The 17,766-nt window shown below is 42.7% G+C and overlaps 1 protein-coding gene across 1 annotated transcript in view; it reads right to left on the bottom strand.

Moving 5' to 3' along the window:
- Window positions 1–17,766, bottom strand: part of LOC308091175 (glutamate receptor 1-like) — a gene marked incomplete at both ends in the record, with an annotated part of 191,888 nt that overhangs the window by 136,807 nt on the left and 37,315 nt on the right. Inside the window, one exon of the mRNA XM_080436598.1 lies at window positions 2,195–2,434. Within this exon, the coding sequence (XP_080292724.1) occupies window positions 2,195–2,434 (240 nt within the window). The remainder of the gene's footprint in view (window positions 1–2,194; window positions 2,435–17,766) is intronic.

Below are 17,766 nucleotides of genomic sequence, written 5' to 3'. Positions count from 1 at the left end.
TACAAGCTCATAGCGCTATGAGCTTGTAGATCTGCTGTTTTTGAATAATCGTGAAAATGTGCGCAAATCATTGAATATATATATATATATATTATTATTTTTAAGTGAACATTTGTAACTCAAATCTTTGCTTCTGGGGGATTCTACAAATGTCTTCTAAACAGAAAAAAAACGTATGTTGTAATATAAGTGGTGATTACAACCTTTTTCATGTCAAAATGAAACGGAGCTCTATCTCGAAAATATTTTGTTCCAGGGACCACCCAAGAAGCAAAGATTTGAGTAAAGATGTTTGCTTCAAAATAATATATATTCAAAGATTTGCACAAATTTTCACAATTATAAAAAAAAGCAGATCTACAAGCTCATAGCGCGGCACTCGGTGCTGCACTATGAGCTTGTAGATCTGCTATTTTTTTAATAGCCAAACAAATCTAAAAAGTGACACAGATGCGTTCCCGGTCTTTATGGGTTAAGGGAGACAGATGAACAGATTGTAATGGAGGATGAGGATCGGGTAGAGCCTCTTCTCCCATTGACTCTCCTATTTCTCATTGACTCTCACCGTCAAAGGGCCGATTACTTTTTATCACCGGATACCACCTGGCTTGGCCCTCTGCAGTGCAAGTGGTGGAAGAAGTACTCCACATTATATACAGTATATTGTCTCTGTCGGGATGTCCAAAACTGGTACTTTCCAGGATTCAAAAGCAGTTCAAAACTCAATTCAAATGCAGCAAAAGTAGCAGAGCTTGTAGATCTGCTACTTTTAGAGCTTTTTTTGTGTGACGGTTTGGTCGGATTGGTCAGAGTCTACAAAGACCATTACTCCCCAGAATGGCCGTTAGAGGAACCATAACTTTCCATCACTGGAAGACACTTGGCTGAGCCCTGCAGTGAGAGGGAGCAGGAGAACATGGACTGTCCCTATAGGTGAATGTATGGAATGGTGGTGAGTAAAGAACTCAGAACTTGTCCCGGGTAAAGGGAAGATGCATATAAAATATATTGTTTTCTGTGCGTCTGCCTGTATTTTTTTCCCCTACATTTTTATCCCACGATCTTTTCACCCAGTGCCAATAGATGCCTTAACAGACAACGTCACACTGATAAGAACCAGTATGCGCGCACAGGTCGGCAGCAAAATAACCCCAATGCAGTGTAAAAGTGGTCACAGTCTCACGTGTAAAAATGCATCCCATCAAACTTTCAGATGATGTTTTTCTCCCAGTGTGGAGGAAGAATGCTTAGGATTTTTACCGTGATCTCTTGCTCTTGAAATATATGTGTCTTGGTTTCTGTTGTGTGTAAACAATAATAATAGCAATTCAAAGCAGTCGTCCCCCAAACCCCACCTCCAGAGGCTGTCATAAGAACGGAGGGAGCGCTCTATGATCATGGCACCAGAACCTGCTCTTGCTCGCGCAGCTGCAGCCCGTCAAGCTAATTTATGCTCTGTCCCGCGAAGGTGTCGCTCGCAGAGAACGGCCGAGAGTAGCAGACCTCCACGCTCACAACGGTCGCATCCGCAACGCGGTTGTGAGCTTGTATGTCAGCTATCCTCAGTGTGCAATACCGTTGCACGATGAAGTATATGTCTCGCTAGGGCGCACCTCACTAGCCAACACACAAGAGGAGGTTGAATGAACTGAAACCAGCGCACCCCAAAACAACAGGTTTGGGGATCTGTTGGGAATTGATTACATGAAACAGTTAACTGTGCATACAGTCTCAATGTTGGTAAACAAATAATTGTTCTATAGGTGAATTTATGGAACAGTGGTGAGTAAAGAACTCATCACACTCTGGAAAATCCTTCGTACCACCTGTTTTAAATGTCACATAATGCAGGAGGCAGCAGGAGCGCTTCTAAACTCTGACACTTAGAAAAATAATCACCTGCACGGAATTTATAGACAGAAAGTATCTCATTACGCGTCTATGGTGGTCATTTTTATGAAACAAAAACTTGACAGATACAAAAAGTATAACCCAAGCTGTCTGTACAGCTGCAATATTGGTGAGTTTGATGTCATTTAATATGATCGGTTTCAGTGAATGGGCTGTTAAGGGTTGCTATTGCAACTTAGATAGCCAGATAGCATTATTCACCTTATTCCTGGCCACACCCAGGAAGCAGGTAGGAAGGTAGTAGGGGGGTGGGGATGTACACAAAATGAGCGTTGTACCTTACCTGACTCAGAGCTGTACATGTAGACGAAGCGGACCCAGGTGAAGTGGTCCAGCAGGGCCATGAGGGGGTCCTGGAGCTCGGGCCGCAGCTGCAGGACGAACTGGTTGGTGGTGTCGATGGGGAAGGAGGGCGTGACGAAGCACACGTGCAGCGAGCCGCAGAACGACATCAGCATGTTCATGGTCCGCCGGTCGTACACGCCCATGATGGCGTACACGCCTTTAGAGAACTGAGAGCAGACTGTGGGGGGAGAGAGAGGGAGACAGGTTATTATGACTAGTTTCATAATAAATAATTCATTGCTTTTTTGTTTATTTCCGGAAGGAGACACAAAGAGTCTACTTTGCGTCTCCTACCGGATACATTAGCATCTTTCCGTAGGTAATCAAATTATTGTCTCAGGAAAGTGACAAAAACAAAAAAAAGAATCCATGAATTCGAGGCTTCATGGGGTGTGTAATTGATAGAAAATAAGGCATTGTTTGGGTGAACTACTCCTTTAATTTACAAATAAATTATGAAAAGTTTTCGAAAGCAACAAGTGTGTCTTTATTTTCATGGATGTTTAGTCTGTTCTATCATGTAAATCTGATAAACCATAAAGCATGTCATTTATTTCACGTTGCCTTTATTGTCATGGATGTTTATCCAAGTCTTTGACAAAGACACGTTTCCACGTTGAGAAGATTTAAAAGGAAATAAATGGCTGCTATCTTTGCATGTTAGTAGAAATTGTCACTGCATACGAGCGTGTGTGTGTGTGTGCGTGTGTGCGTGTGCATGTGCGTGCAAATTCAAAGATGGAAAAAGTCGCTGATCTACAAGAAATGCGTCACTTCGCGCCGTATTTCGAGCTTGTAGATCTGCTACTTTTGATGCTTTTGTGTGACGCTGTAGTGTGATCAAGTAGAAGGCGTTGATTTACGAAAAAACACAAAACGTCAAGACATGGATATAAGAGGTTTCTTGCAGACACCAACAATATATAATATATATAATTATTATTCATTCAAATGTCTATGTAGTCCCCCCAAGGACTCCAATTAAAGAATCAACAATCACCCTCCCTGTTCTCTTCCTATGTATAATACCTCACCTGTAAATGTTGAACAGTCCCTGGGCACTGTTTTATTATAACATGTCCTTTGTTTCAACAGATCATGTCTTTAAGTGTGCGTGTGTGCGTGTGCGTGCGTGCGTGTGTGCGTGCGTGCGTGCGTGCGTGCTTGCGTGCGTGTGCGCGTGTGCGTGCTCGCAGCCCTATGCTTAATGCAGTGTGAATAATGGTATAAAAGGGAAACATCTGGCCTCTAGTTAAAATGATTATGATGGATCTCCACAAACAGCTGGGTCTTTTATTTTGTCTTCTTGTAAAAATTAACGTTTTCTTTATGATTATGATTACAAGTCTGCTCATGTATTTAATGTGATTATCGGAGGTGGAAGGAGTACTGCCATTTGATACTTAAAGGAGAGATCCGCCCTAAAATACATATTGTGTCTGCCTATAGACCGCCGAAGTCTGACGTCATTTAAACATCCTTTGTTTGTCTACCTGGTTCGCAGTTTTCCACCCCCGTTCTGAATCCCATAGACGTATTTAATATCGCGTCAAATAAGAACTGTGTTCCAAAAATAAACAAATGACCACGGCGGGTTGACTCTTATGGATATGAAGCATCAACTGACGGTGAGAAAACGCTAATGTTACTTCCGCCAAATTAGTTACATTTTCGCCAGAAACAGACTGTATCAAATATAAGTGACTGACTATTATAAACTATACAGAACCTCCTCCCTGACAATAACGCCGACACGCGGTGTTTATTTTTGGACCACAATTCTTATATGAGACGATTCTAAGATGACCCAATGTTATTCTCCATAGAGAAATTACTTCCGCAAACCTGGGGATGAACGAGTGACGTCAGGACTTCGGTGCTCTATAATCATTCACCAACATACCTGATGTCTGCCTATTTTAGCAGCTCCAAAGTTCGTTTTTTTTCCACTAATCCTCATGTGTGAATGTCCTGACACTCAAACATGCACTGAATGTCCCTTATGAGCTGTCGTTCATACAGAACGACATGGACCTGGTTGCTTGTTTCTCTCACAGAATCTGGCAATACCTGTATGAACGGCAACTCATAAGGGACATTCAGTGCATGTTTGAGTGTCAGGACACTCACACATGAGGATTAGTGGAAAAAAAATACTTTGGAGCTGCTAAAATAGGCGGATTTCATTTAAGTACTCCCATTCTGGCGGCGGGAGGGGTCTCTGGAACAGACAACAGGGGCAAAAAAAATAAAAAATGCATCAGGTATGTTGGTGAATAAAAAGCATATTGCAAACCTGTGGTAAAACGCAATGATCGACACTTCAGCAGGTATCAGCAGACCAAAGTACAGAATGGCTAAAAGGACAGATATAGTTTATCAGACAACAGCATTGCTAGGAATGACATCAGGCAATGAAGATGATGACTACACACACAATGAGTGTACAAAGAGAAGAATGGAGAAAGACGACTCATGATGAAGGCAGAATAATAGGGCTCCGGGCCATGCACCAACAGGATCGGCCCCTATGACCGTGCCCTTAATCTGTCATACAGTCACTCCAGTCATCGTCTCACTATCCAACCCCGTCTGTCCTCTCTGTCACCTTGGCCGAGGTCCAGCGCCCCCTGTGGGCCATTGTTAACACCAATGGCCAAAAAACTCCCTAGGGGCGTCAGGCTGTCATTATACAGGGATGTCCGCATGCTAGCACGCTAACAATAGTGTCATTATACGGGGCCAGTCCTGATATATATACGCCACTTCCCTAAGGCAGAGGCCGTCCTGCTAACGAGGTATCTGTCGTTTGGCATTAACGTATTATGACGCGCACGCACACGCACACGCACACACACACACACACACACACACACACACACACACACACACACACACTACTATACTTGTGAGGACATCAACGGCGATTTTATGAATGCCATCTTTGGGAATTTTAACCCATTAAGACCGGAAACGCATATCTGTGTCATTTTAAGATTTCTTTGGCTATTCCAAAATAGCAGATCTACAAGCTCATTTTTTTTAGCTTATGCTGTTATATCAGTGGTTCTTCAACTTTTCTCATGTGAAGGACACCCCAAAATGATATGTATTTGTCCGCGGACCCCCATCTCAAAATATGTATACATATTATGTACAATGATTTGCACATATTTTCATGATTGTTTAAAAAAAAATAGCAGATCTACAAGCTCATAGCGCGGCACTCGGTGCCGCGCTATGAGCTTGTAGATCTGCTATTTTTGAATAGCCAAAGAAATCTAAAAATGACACACAGATGCGTTCCGGGTCTGAATGGTTTAACAGAAAGCCCCGCCCAGTGGCGACGCCCTGTATAGTTCCATATATAGCGTGGCCAGCTCAGCTGGACAGGAAATGACAATACAATCATGATTGGGCCTTTCTCTAATGTGCACCGTGCAAATTAATAGTGCAAACATGCTGTGCACATATGATTCAATTAATAAGGGTTACATCAAATGTGCAAACATAGATAACAGAAGACCACTCTCTGTTACAGCCCCCAGAGGCAATTTGTTTTTCCCCTATCCAAGGGAGTTTGAAAACAGGTACAGTGGTGTAAAGTAACTTAGTACATGTACTCATACTTTTTACAATTTTGAGGTATTTTTACTTTACTGGAGAATTTCTAATTTTCAGTACTTGTACTTCTACTCCACTACATCTCAGAGGCAAATATTATACATTTACTCCACTTCAATCTATTTGTAAACTTGAGTTACTAGTTACTTTGTAGATTTTGTCTATTATTACAAAACATACACTAACCAAGCTCACAATGCATCGTATCGTGACCCATTGTGAGCTTGTAGATCTGCTATTTTCAAACGATTTTTATACATTTTATACATTTGAAAACTTGTGAAATGGGACATTCTGCATATGAATACTTTTACCTTTGGCACTATTATATTTTGATGCCAATACTTTTGTACTTTTACTCAGTACATTTTTTTATTCCGGACTTTTAATAGTTACAGAGTATTTATACATTGCAGAATTTATACATTTACTCAAGTAAAACATTTGAGTACTTTTCCCCCCACTGCATCAATCTAAGCCTAAGTGGGAAAGCAACAAATACAGTCTGAAAACTTGATAAAGTGCTCCTCGGAGCACAGGTCTCTGCCAGGTCAGGTAGGTTATTGTGGCCTCCTGGTGGCGCTATAACAAGCCAATGTGAAAAGGGTGACATTTCTACCTCGGCCTAGTGTGAATGTGCGTGCAAAATTTCACGGAAATCACACGCTGCGTTCATGATTTGATGCATTTTGTTCAAAACGGACCAATCCTGCAAACTTTGGAACCCAATGTTAGGCCAATTAGGATGGAATTTGAAATCCATCTTGATCACATGACTATAGAGATACTGTGTACCGATTTGTGTGATTTGTGGACAGAATCTGAAGGAGTAATAGCAAAACAATGTGTTTTACAAAAGTCAGCCTCCTGGTGGCGCTGTGACAGGCTAATCTAAAAAAATGTGGGGCAGAGGTTCTGCTGTGGCTCGGATGGCAGAGTGGTGAAAGTCCCTACACACCACCACGGAGGTTGTGGGTTCCGGGCGGGGAGGGCGATATCGGTCATTGCACGTAATTCTACGGGCTGGGGGCGGAGCCTGTCAGCGGGGAGTGTTGGGCGGGAGGAGTAGAACGACAAAGGTCCTACGTCCTCCCGGCGGGGGCTCCTCACTGGCAGGTGAGTCAGTAGGATACAACAACTAGCCTGACACTCAGCCTGAATTTTCATTTCGTTTCACTCCATTATTCAGTCTGGAAGCCCTCTCAGTGCAGCCGTTTTCTGAAGTGGGGGCGTGGCCAAAGTTGGACTCTTTGGCGATTGGTTCATACTGGATTATCACGATCCCGATTCGTCGTACAGATTTTCAACCGAGAAACCCCCGCCTTTGACACCATCACCAGACCCTGAATGCGAGGCAAGCGATTCAGGGGGTGGAGCCAGGCTATACAACAGCAGTGACAACAGAAATGTGCGTGGGGAGGAATATATTGGCATAGCAACTAAATTGGGGAGAAAAGGGGGGATAAAAATAATTGGCTACTCAAAATTTAGGAACAAAAAAGAAAAGAAAAACATGTTTAAAACATTCTCTTGGAACCTGGAACATGCAGTAATTAACACTGTGAGAGTTGTTTTGGAGTTTATATTATTTGTTTGTATAGTTTGGCATTGGTCTCCTACCACAGAGGACACTGCAAATATTGAATTATTGGCCCAGGAAACGCGTTAAAACCTGTATAACCACTTTAACAATTATTTCACAATTTGGGCTATTAAAAAATAGCAGATATACAAGCTCATATCGTGGCACCGAGTGCCGCGCTATGAGCTTGTAGATCTGCTATTTTAGAAAAATCGTGAACATTTGTGCAAATCTTTGAATATATATATATTTTTAAGGCGAATATTTGTAACTCAAATCTTTGCTTCTGTGGGGGTCCCTGGAACAACATGTTTTGAGATGGGGTCTGTGGTCCAAATACATATCTAAAAATGTTTTCAAAATCCTAACAGTATGCTGCTATATCAGTGGTGCTCCAACTTTTCCATGTCAAGGATCCCCAAAATGATATGTATTTGGCCAAGGACCCCCATCTCAAAATATGTTGTTCCAGGGACCCCCAGAAGCACAGATCAGAGATAAAAATGTTCGCTTTAAAACATATACAGTATATACATTCAAAGACGTACACACAGTTTTTGAATAGTCAAATAAATCTGAAAATGACAGAGATGCGTTCCCTGTCCTAATGGGTTAAGATTGCTTTCAAGCCTTGCTTTCTTCTCCTCCCAGTGCAGAGAAAGCAGGCTTTATATATATATTTTTTTACAGTGATCTCTTGAAATAGTGTTGCCGGCGGAACTCAAGCCTAATTTATGCACCGTGGCACGCAGAGAACAAGCAGAGAATAGCGGATCTACAAGCTCACAGCGGTCGCATCCGCACACTGTTGTGTCTTGCCTGGCAGCGGCGTACCAGCCTTACACACACACACAGGAGCACCCCATTCGGATGCTATCAATGCATTGAATGGGACATTATCACGTTTTATCAGACCATTGAATGGGCGATGTATGCGACATGCTGACCTACACGCGATTTATCAGACCATGTATTGGGTGTTATCAAGACATACTGACCTACCGACGGAGATGACTTAAAACGTTACGTTTTCGTTTCGGTTTTGGACCATGACAGAGGCGCGCAGTCTCAAGCGAACTGGTTGTGACGTTTGCTTGAGCCTACTCAGCGCTGTTCGAGTTGTGTACGGATAGGCAGAGAAACGTAAATCATGTTATGGAGACTGCTCTGCCTCCGAGTAGGTCAGTATCTCCTGATTACGCCCACTGAATGGTCTGATAAAACGTGATAATGTCCCATTCAATGCATTGATGGCATTCAAAGCCGGTGATCTGGTTGATTACGCGCAACTGACAAAATCAGAATCAAAGACTGGAACTGTCCATTTTAGAGCTGTCTCTCTGCCATGTCTGTCCAAAATGACTCATATAGTAACATCATGTCCAACATGTAACAGCCTGTACTCCTGAAGACAGCATCTGACATGGTGTGCGTGTGCGTGTGTGCGTGTGCGCGTACGTGCGTACATACATGTGTGTATTCAAGCAAAGCTTTATGTAAACATTCCATAGATGACGACACAAACACACTGCAGGGCAGACAGCTGGGGACCCATGACGACATCATCCACACTGTAGACCAGCGGTTCTCAACCTAGGGTTCAAATGGACCCTTAAAGGGACACTTCACCCCAAAAAAACTTTGTTTCAATGGATTAGTCACCCCATGGAGACTTGAATTCATGGATATTTTTTAGTTTTTGTCTCATTCCTAAGACAATAATTTGATGACCAGCGGACCGGTAGGCAGCGCTTCCGGTAGGAGACACAACGAGTCGTTGTGTCTCCTACCGGAACCGCTGCCGGTCATCAACTTATTGTCTTGGGAATGAGACAAAAAACAAAAAAAATATCCATGAATTAAAGTCTCCATGGGGTGACTAATCCATTGAAACAAAGTTTTTTTTGGGTGAAGTGTCCCTTTAACAGGTCTGTAACTCTGATAGTGTACACATGGAACCAAATGGACCCTTACGGGTCTGTAACTCTGAGAGTGTAACACATGGAACCAAATGGACCCTTACAGGTCTGTAACTCTGAGAGTGTAACACATGGAACCAAATGGAACCTTACTCTCAGTTAAATAAGCACTTAGGGGTCAATTTGGTCCCTTGACAAACAGTGGAGTAACCCACCCAGGCGCGTATGGTGGGTCCTAACGTGGACCGGGCCAGATTCTTAACCCCCCCCGGGCGGGCGGGGGGGGGGGTGGGGGCTCGCGCAACGATGGCTGATAAGTGACAGTCTTATACTGTTTACCTGGCAAGAGAACCGGTTTGACGGGGAAACCGGTTTTTAATGGCCACCCATTAACAATTCGGCCGAATGCAAATAAGCCCGACTTGAAAACAAAGGAGAATTTCTGTGGTTGGCTACAAGAGAATAGGGTGAGGGGGTGCTAATGTTGTTATGTTTGATTTTTTGTTTTTTTTCCCCTGGGGGAGCAGAGTTTTCCAGACCGGGCCATGGCCCCATTGGCCTCTATGACGATACGCCCTTGAACCCACCCATATGGCATACTAACGGCTCTGTCTGTACGTCTGTCTGTATGTGTGTCTGTACGTGTGTACGTCTACAGCTGTCTGTATGTGTGTCTGTACGTCTGTATGTCTGTACTTCTACAGCTGTCTGTATGTATGTCTGCAGTGGTGTAAAGTAACTATAAGTAAATGTACTCAAGTACTGTAATTAAGTACAATTTTGAGGTACTTTTACTTTCCAATTTGCGATGACTTTTATTTCTACTCCACTACATCTCAGAGGCAAATATTATACTTTTACTCCACAACAATTATCTGAACACTTTAGTTAGTAGTTACTTTGTAGATTTAGATTATTATTACAAAACATACATTATCCACTTCAGCCCTATATACATTTCGGCCATTTGAAAATAGCCGATCTACAAGCTCTTTGTGAGCTTGTAGATCTGCTATTTCCCAAAGATTTGTATACATTTGAAAACGTGTGAAATGGGACATTCTGCATGATGAGTACTTTCCGCCACCCACCAATCCAGGGGTTACTTGCCAAAAACAGCCGATCCACAAGCATCACGACACGTTGAGTTATACTTAGTTGCACACTCCCCCGCACACGCACACGCACACACACACACACACACACACACACACACACACACACACACACACACACACACACGCGCGCACGCACACCTGATTAGAAGTTCGTTGCCATGAGCAACAGCTTCAGGCGTGGTAAAGCAGGTCAGGAAGTTCTCGCTGTGTTTGCAGCATCGGTGTAAAGGTCATGTAAAGGTCAGACCACACACTGAGTTGACTTCAAGTTTCATAAGGTCAGGAAGAACAGCACTTATTGATTCTCAACCTTTTCCATAACAAGCAGTAACTAAGTACATTTACACAAGTACCGTACTTTTGAGGTATTTTTTTCACTTTACTTGAGTGTTTTTGATGCTTGTAATTCTTCTATTTCTGTGTGTGTATTGTAGTGAGAGCCATAGCTTCCTATTTCACTTTCTATTTCACTACATCTCGGAGGCGGTCAGAACAGTGGGTTCTTCTGTGTTGTGAGTAAATATCTATTTTTTCGTTTCCCAGTAAAAAAAATCTAAAATGTTTCAAAATAATTTAATGAATAAATAAATCAAAGAACTTCCATAAAATAAAATAAAAACACAAAAGCACAACTCGCACCAAACTTGGCACAAACACTGTTCGGGGGTCTGGCATGAGAATGGACACACCAAAAATAATAATACAATTAAATAAGCACTACAGAAAAATGTCAGTAAAATGTCTACAAAACAGTTTTCGGAAAAACGTATGTTGCAATAATGTCTGTGCTTCTCAACCTTTTTCACGTCAAAGACCATATATGTATTTGGCCGCCGACCCCATCTCAAAATATTTTGTTCTAGGGACCCCCAGAAAAGATTTGAGTTACAAATGCTCACAATAAATGTCCTCCTTACTGTGGTCTGTCAGTCATCTTCTTCTGTGTGACATGAGAGTCTAATCCTCTCTCTCTCTCTCTCTCTCTCTCTCTCTCTCTCTCTCTCTCTCTCTCTCTCTCTCTCTCTCTCTCATAAAGAACCACACAGCTAACACTACAGATATACTGTAAGGTATGACTCTCACTACAATACATTACACACACACACACACACACACACACACACACACACACACACACACACACACACACACACACACACACACACACACACACACGAAAGACAAGAAGGACAACAAATAAATAAATAAATAAATGCCCCTAACATTTTTCAAATTTGTAACTATAACTGGATGAAAACTATAATTAGCAGGAAACTTTGTATGCACACTCCCTAGAGGCCAAGGAAAAACCTCTGCACTGCATTTTTCATATTCCATCAGAATGATTGGCAAATTCCGAACATTGCTGGCCCACAATACTACCTGACCTGGCGTTCTGTGCTCCGAGGAGCACTTTATCTAGTTCATTTTATTTCTTCTCCATGTCTATCCAAGAAAGGACAAACACGTTTCTCCTATCTGTATCCTACACTGACGAAGGCTTAGAGAGCCGAAAAGCTTGTCCTGCTTGTAAAGACATGGAGAAGGAATAAAATAAACTAAGTCACTCTTGTCACTGAGTGCCATATCATAATGAGCATTAGTGAGGACCAATTATATGAAGTGTGGTTACATTGTGCTCTGCCTCTGTCATTAAAGCTCCTGATTAAACTGCACAGCAGGTGGAGGGAGTAACCGATCGTTAATGGACCAATTAAACGCTTTCCTCTCTAAACGCTTCCGCCGCTGTCCGGCGGAAACCTCGCATATCCAAATTTCAGCTTTTCATCTTTTTTTTTAATACATGAATGCCCTACTTCTTCATACAACAGTGTCACACAAAAGTAGCAAAAACAGCCAATCTACAAGCTCACAACGCGTCATATCGCGACGGGTTGTGAGCTTGCAGATCAGCTATGTTTGCTACTTTTGAGTTTGTTTTAAAGTGGTTAAGTGTGACTGTGTGTTTTATTAATAAAACGGTTTCGGACATACAAGGTTTCCACCCGAAAGCGACATTTTGTTATCTGAAAGCCGCCCCACCTCCCCTCCCCCCCGGGTAAACCTGGTGCACATTTTCTATTACAAACACCACGGGGGTCCCCAGCACACCCGTAGCATCTCAGATGTACTAAATATCAGCTCTGCAGCAGAACCAAAAACACTGACTTTTGCATAATATGTAGATTCACAGATTTGAGTCAAAATGCTACGATGACTGTTTGAAAAGGTTTAGAGATCGACCTGACATCCATATGTTACGCAAGTCCAGATAGATAGATAGATAGATAGATAGATAGATAGATAGATAGATAGATAGATAGATAGATAGATAGATAGATAGATAGATAGATAGATAGATAGATAGGATTGGCTCAGGAATGCCACAAAAACTGAAAGAAATCTCCATGAATTCAAGGCTTCGTGGGGTGTGAAATTGATAGAAAATAAGACATGTTTTGGATCAACTACTCCTTTAAAGCTGCACCCCCAGATGCAAACCCTCGTCTCCTGCACAAAGTGCTGACCTTTTTAACCACTGAGCTAATAGAGTCTGCCTGCTTGCTATTGGAAGAACATTTAATTTGGACCTGCAGGCAGTAGCACTCGTAACTAGGTTGTGAATAACCTTTATAATCATGACTGGGTTTCAGCCTGACAGCAGAGCATGCCAGTGGTTCTCAACCTGTGGGCCGATTGTAATGATATTAACCCATTAAGACCTGACGCAATTCTTAAAAATGTTTTCTAAATCATAACAGTTTTTTGAAAAAAATATAAAACATTTGTTTTCAAGATTTTTCAAAAATAGCAGATCTACAAGCTCATAGCGCGGCACTCGGTGCCGCGCTATGAGCTTGTAGATCTGCTATTTTTGAATAGCCAAAGAAATCTAAAGTGACACAGATGCGTTCCAGGTCTTACAAATTTAAATCAAATGTATGTAGAAACAATTCCATGGTAAATATTTCTTCAACACCTTTGTCTAATAGATCGATAGAAATATACTTTATTAATCCAGAAGCAAACGTGTTCTGTTCAACAGCTCCAGTGCAATACGTTCATACAGATGTGTCAGTAAAAAAGAGCATGATGAATATAAACGTTACATTACATTATATCAATGGAAATATAATCTAGTGAAAAAACTATAAGTTATAAAAAAGTTATTCAGTGCTTCATTATACACTCTAATGGCCCCTGGAATGAAGGAGTTCTTAAATATGTCTGTGCTACACTGCTGTGTTAGAATGTGCTCTTCTGTGAGTTAAAGTGCCGTGTGCAGTGGGTGGCTGACACCATCCATCCAGTATGGATACTGTCTCAAGCCAAAGTCCTCTTCTCTGCAGTTGCTACACCACAGAGTCAAGCTCTCAGTCTCCTTGCCAGCCTGCCTAATCAATCTGTCCGGTCTGAGTGGTGTCCCTCTGTCTAGCGTTGCCTCCCCAGCAAACCACAGCATAGAAAAAAAATCACACCCAGTGTGAAGAGAGTGGTGCCTTTGATGAGTTAATTAGTGTAACTGGCTGCAGCTTTGTGTTGCAATCAGCTGCAGCTGTTGAGGCCGTGCTCATACGGACGGACGGACAGACACACACACAAAGTCAGTCCTTGGAGTGGCTTGCACCACTCAAAAAGGACTTTGGAAACCACTGTCTATGTACAGGGAGCTGTTCCTTCAGCACCAGTCACACAAGCTGGCTGGCTGCTTTTTTCAGCACCATGGAGAGAGTCACTACAGCTAACATACGGTATGCACAGGGAGCTGTGAGAACTGGACAGGGAGTCACTACATCTATCTATCTACATCTATAGTATCCTTGGTTCTCAAAGTGGGGTCCGGGACCCCCAGGGGTAACTAATTTAGTCCCCAGCTAAATTAGTTAATAAAGCGTCACAATCATTTTAACCCCTTTATCCATATTTTTTTATGGATATTCAAAAACAGCAGATCTACTAGCTCGTAGCGCGGCACTCAGTGCAAATCTTTGAATATATATATTTTTAAAGCAAACATTTGTAACTCAAATCTTTGCTTCTGGGGGGTCCCTGGAACAACATATTTTGAGATGGGGGTCCACTGGTCTATGTAGAGGGAGCTGTTCCTTCATCACCCACCATGGACAGAGTCACTACATCTAATGTAGGGCATAGCAGTGGCGGCCATTTTGTGGTGCCAGAGGTAGTTCCACGTAAATATTTATTCAATTAGGTTCATCCTGGAACCAAGCCATCCAGGCTCCTGTTGAATCATGACAAGAAAATATTTGATTCTGTGTCCGAAAAATGTTTTTTTCCAGAGAGACAAATCAGGAGAAAATCTACTTTATCGACATTTCTCTGTCCCAGCTGTAATGGAAAGTTCTAGAATGCCAATCTGTAAAATTATTCATTGATCTACCTTTATTTGGGCCATAGAGTGGTAGCCACACAGCAGGGTTCTTTTCACAGCTCCTGTTCCTATCATTCAACAACTGATCCAAAGGTCTATTTCCAAATATTATGCTCTGTGTCAGCATGTAATCTGTCCTGTGATACTATACATGGTCATCGCTTATTTAACCAGTCAGCTCTATGGCACTGTCACTTAGTATAGCCTGTTTATAATTATCTCCATTTAGGGAGAGCATCTTTGCGTAATGTAGAAGTACTCTGTTACAAGTAAAAGTCCGGAATTCAAAATGCACTTGAGTAAAAGGTATTGGTATCAAAATGTACTTAAAGGAGAATTCCGGACAAATTAAGTGTTATCTTTGATGTCTCGTTACTCACCTACCGATGTGAAAAGTAGCGTTCTTTTTTTTCATATATTCCCCTGTCGTCATTTTTTAAACCCCCTCCGTTGTCATAATGGGAGCGCGTGGCTAAGGGAAATTCGTCTATTATAACCGACGCAAAGTTGTTTTTTTCACTACTAGTATTCATAGTAGAGTCTCATGATAGTCAAACATGCGTTGAAACTATCTGCGAGGCTGCCGTCAATGGCGAACGATTTAACACTGGTTGCTTGTTTCCAGATTCTGGCAACACGAGTTGCCAGGTTCTGGAAGAAACAAGCAACCATTATGACAACGGAGGGGGTTTAAAAAATGACGACAGGGGAATATATGAAAAAAAAGAACGCTACTTTTCACATCGGTAGGTGAGTAACGAGACATCAAAGATAACACTTAATTTGTCCGGAATTCTCCTTTAAAGTAAAAGTACAATATTTGCCTCTGAGATGTAGTGGAGTAGAAGTAAAAGTATAGACAATTGGAAATACTCCGGTAAAAGTAAAAGCACCTCAAAATTGTACTTAGGTACAGTACTTGAGTAAATGTACTTAGTTACTTTACACCACTGGTCCCATACGACACTTCAGGAGGCTTGTGCCCCGAGGGGCTGCAGGAGCAGGCCATGGAGGCCTGTTTCTTATGATCTGTATGCTGTTACTCGGCCTGACTCTTCCTAATAAATGACCAACAGTTCACCCTGACTGGATATCAATATTTTCCATAATACAGCAGCACACTCTCACGGGATCTAGCACCGACAAGCATCGGACGTTCACGGCGCACACTTAGGAGACCATTTGTAATATTCGTGTACCATTTCACCTCTAGTGGCTATAATTGGGATGACGTGTCTTTAATAATTGAATATCTTTGAGTATATCTAACGGGGAGCTGTCCGTTTCAGCACCAGTCAAAGAGGCTGGCTGGCTGCTGCCTATTTCAGCATCACGAAGGAACGTGTTTCAGGCTTGTGGATCTGCTACTTTTTTTTGTCCTTACATTTTTATCCCACGATTTTTGTAACCCATTTTTTCACCCAGTGCCAATTGCCTAAGTAATCCTGGGCGCTACACTCCCTCTGGCAGCCTAGGGAGAGCCTAGAGCTGAGCTCATGCTTCCTTCAATGCATGAGAGCTAACAAGCCTTCTTAGGCTTGTTAGCCGACCTAGGGTATGGGCACTGATGACGCGGAGGAGAGGACACGCCCCCCAGCGCCCACAGCGTCCCCGGCGGGAAACGAACCCAGGATCTTCTAGCTGTGAGGCGACAGCGCTACCGACTGCGCCACCGTGCCGGCGTGCCCCCTAGATCTGCTACTTTTGATGCTTTTGTGGGACACTGTAGTGTGATCAAGTAGTGCGTTAATTTACAAAAAAACACAAACACTTAGAATGTGGAGATAAGAGGTTTCTGCCCGACAGCATCGATATAAAACGATCACTGGGTGTTCACCTGACAACACAGTATGCGGTCGGGCGTCTCCAGGAAGCTAACGATGCTACCGTGTTGACCTGCGGCGCTAATTAAACTGTTTAGTTAACATTCTGAATTATTCATTAGCCGAGTGCCCACCCCCCAAGGGTGAAATGCCATTCATATGACGTGTGTGTGTGTGTGTGTACATATCTGTGCCATGAGCGCGCATGCAGGGCTGCACAGATGTATACAGTATCTCTCTCACACACACACACACTTGAATGCAATTTAGACAACTATTGCCTTCTAGTCACGAGTGCAGTCATGCTGAGAACGTGAGCCCCATGTGTGTACACACACACACACACACACACACACACACACACACACACACACACACACACACACACACACACACACACACTACAGTGTAGTCAGTGGTGTATCTTGTTTTTCTGTCACTGTTAAAGCCACACATCTGTCTTCAGATTGCAGAATCTGTGACCTAGATCTTTATTCTCACTTCACTTCAGTCTGTGTTTCCATGTTTTAAGACTTTAAAGACTGAAAACTACTTCCTACAGCAAACTGTGGAGTGTCTCTGTGGGCCTGCTCTGACCAGCGTCCCATTAGAGGTAAGAGGTGTGCTCTAGCTGAGGTGCAGCACTGCAGACCATGGTTGGCCCTAGGCAGAGTGATTGAGGGGCGGTACCTACCTGCCTACCTCCTCAATCAGCTTGAAATGATGACTGCTGTGTCTGATTACCAAGTAAGGACACCTGGGTTCTGATCAGCCTGGGCCATAAAAGGCTGAGGCTCACCTCTGCTCAGGCTCACTCTTCTCTGCATTGGACGCTGTCGGGCGGTAAGGCATACACTCCACTATTTTTCCCAACATTTGAGTTGAAGTTAGCTCATTACTAATGGACTGTTCTTTCTGTTTTTAGGCAACCTATGCGGGACACTACTGATGAATGACGGATTAATGTTGTGATGAAAATACCCCGAATGGGAAGACGATTTATGTTTGGCCGCATCTATTCCCCCCACCCCACCTTTGTTAATTACCCCGA

Source organism: Gymnoscopelus braueri (genome assembly GCF_963280865.1).
Source record: "Gymnoscopelus braueri genome assembly, chromosome: 8".
In the NCBI taxonomy this organism is placed as follows: Eukaryota; Metazoa; Chordata; class Actinopteri; order Myctophiformes; family Myctophidae; genus Gymnoscopelus; species Gymnoscopelus braueri.
This window is presented reverse-complemented; position numbering and strand designations above follow the sequence as displayed.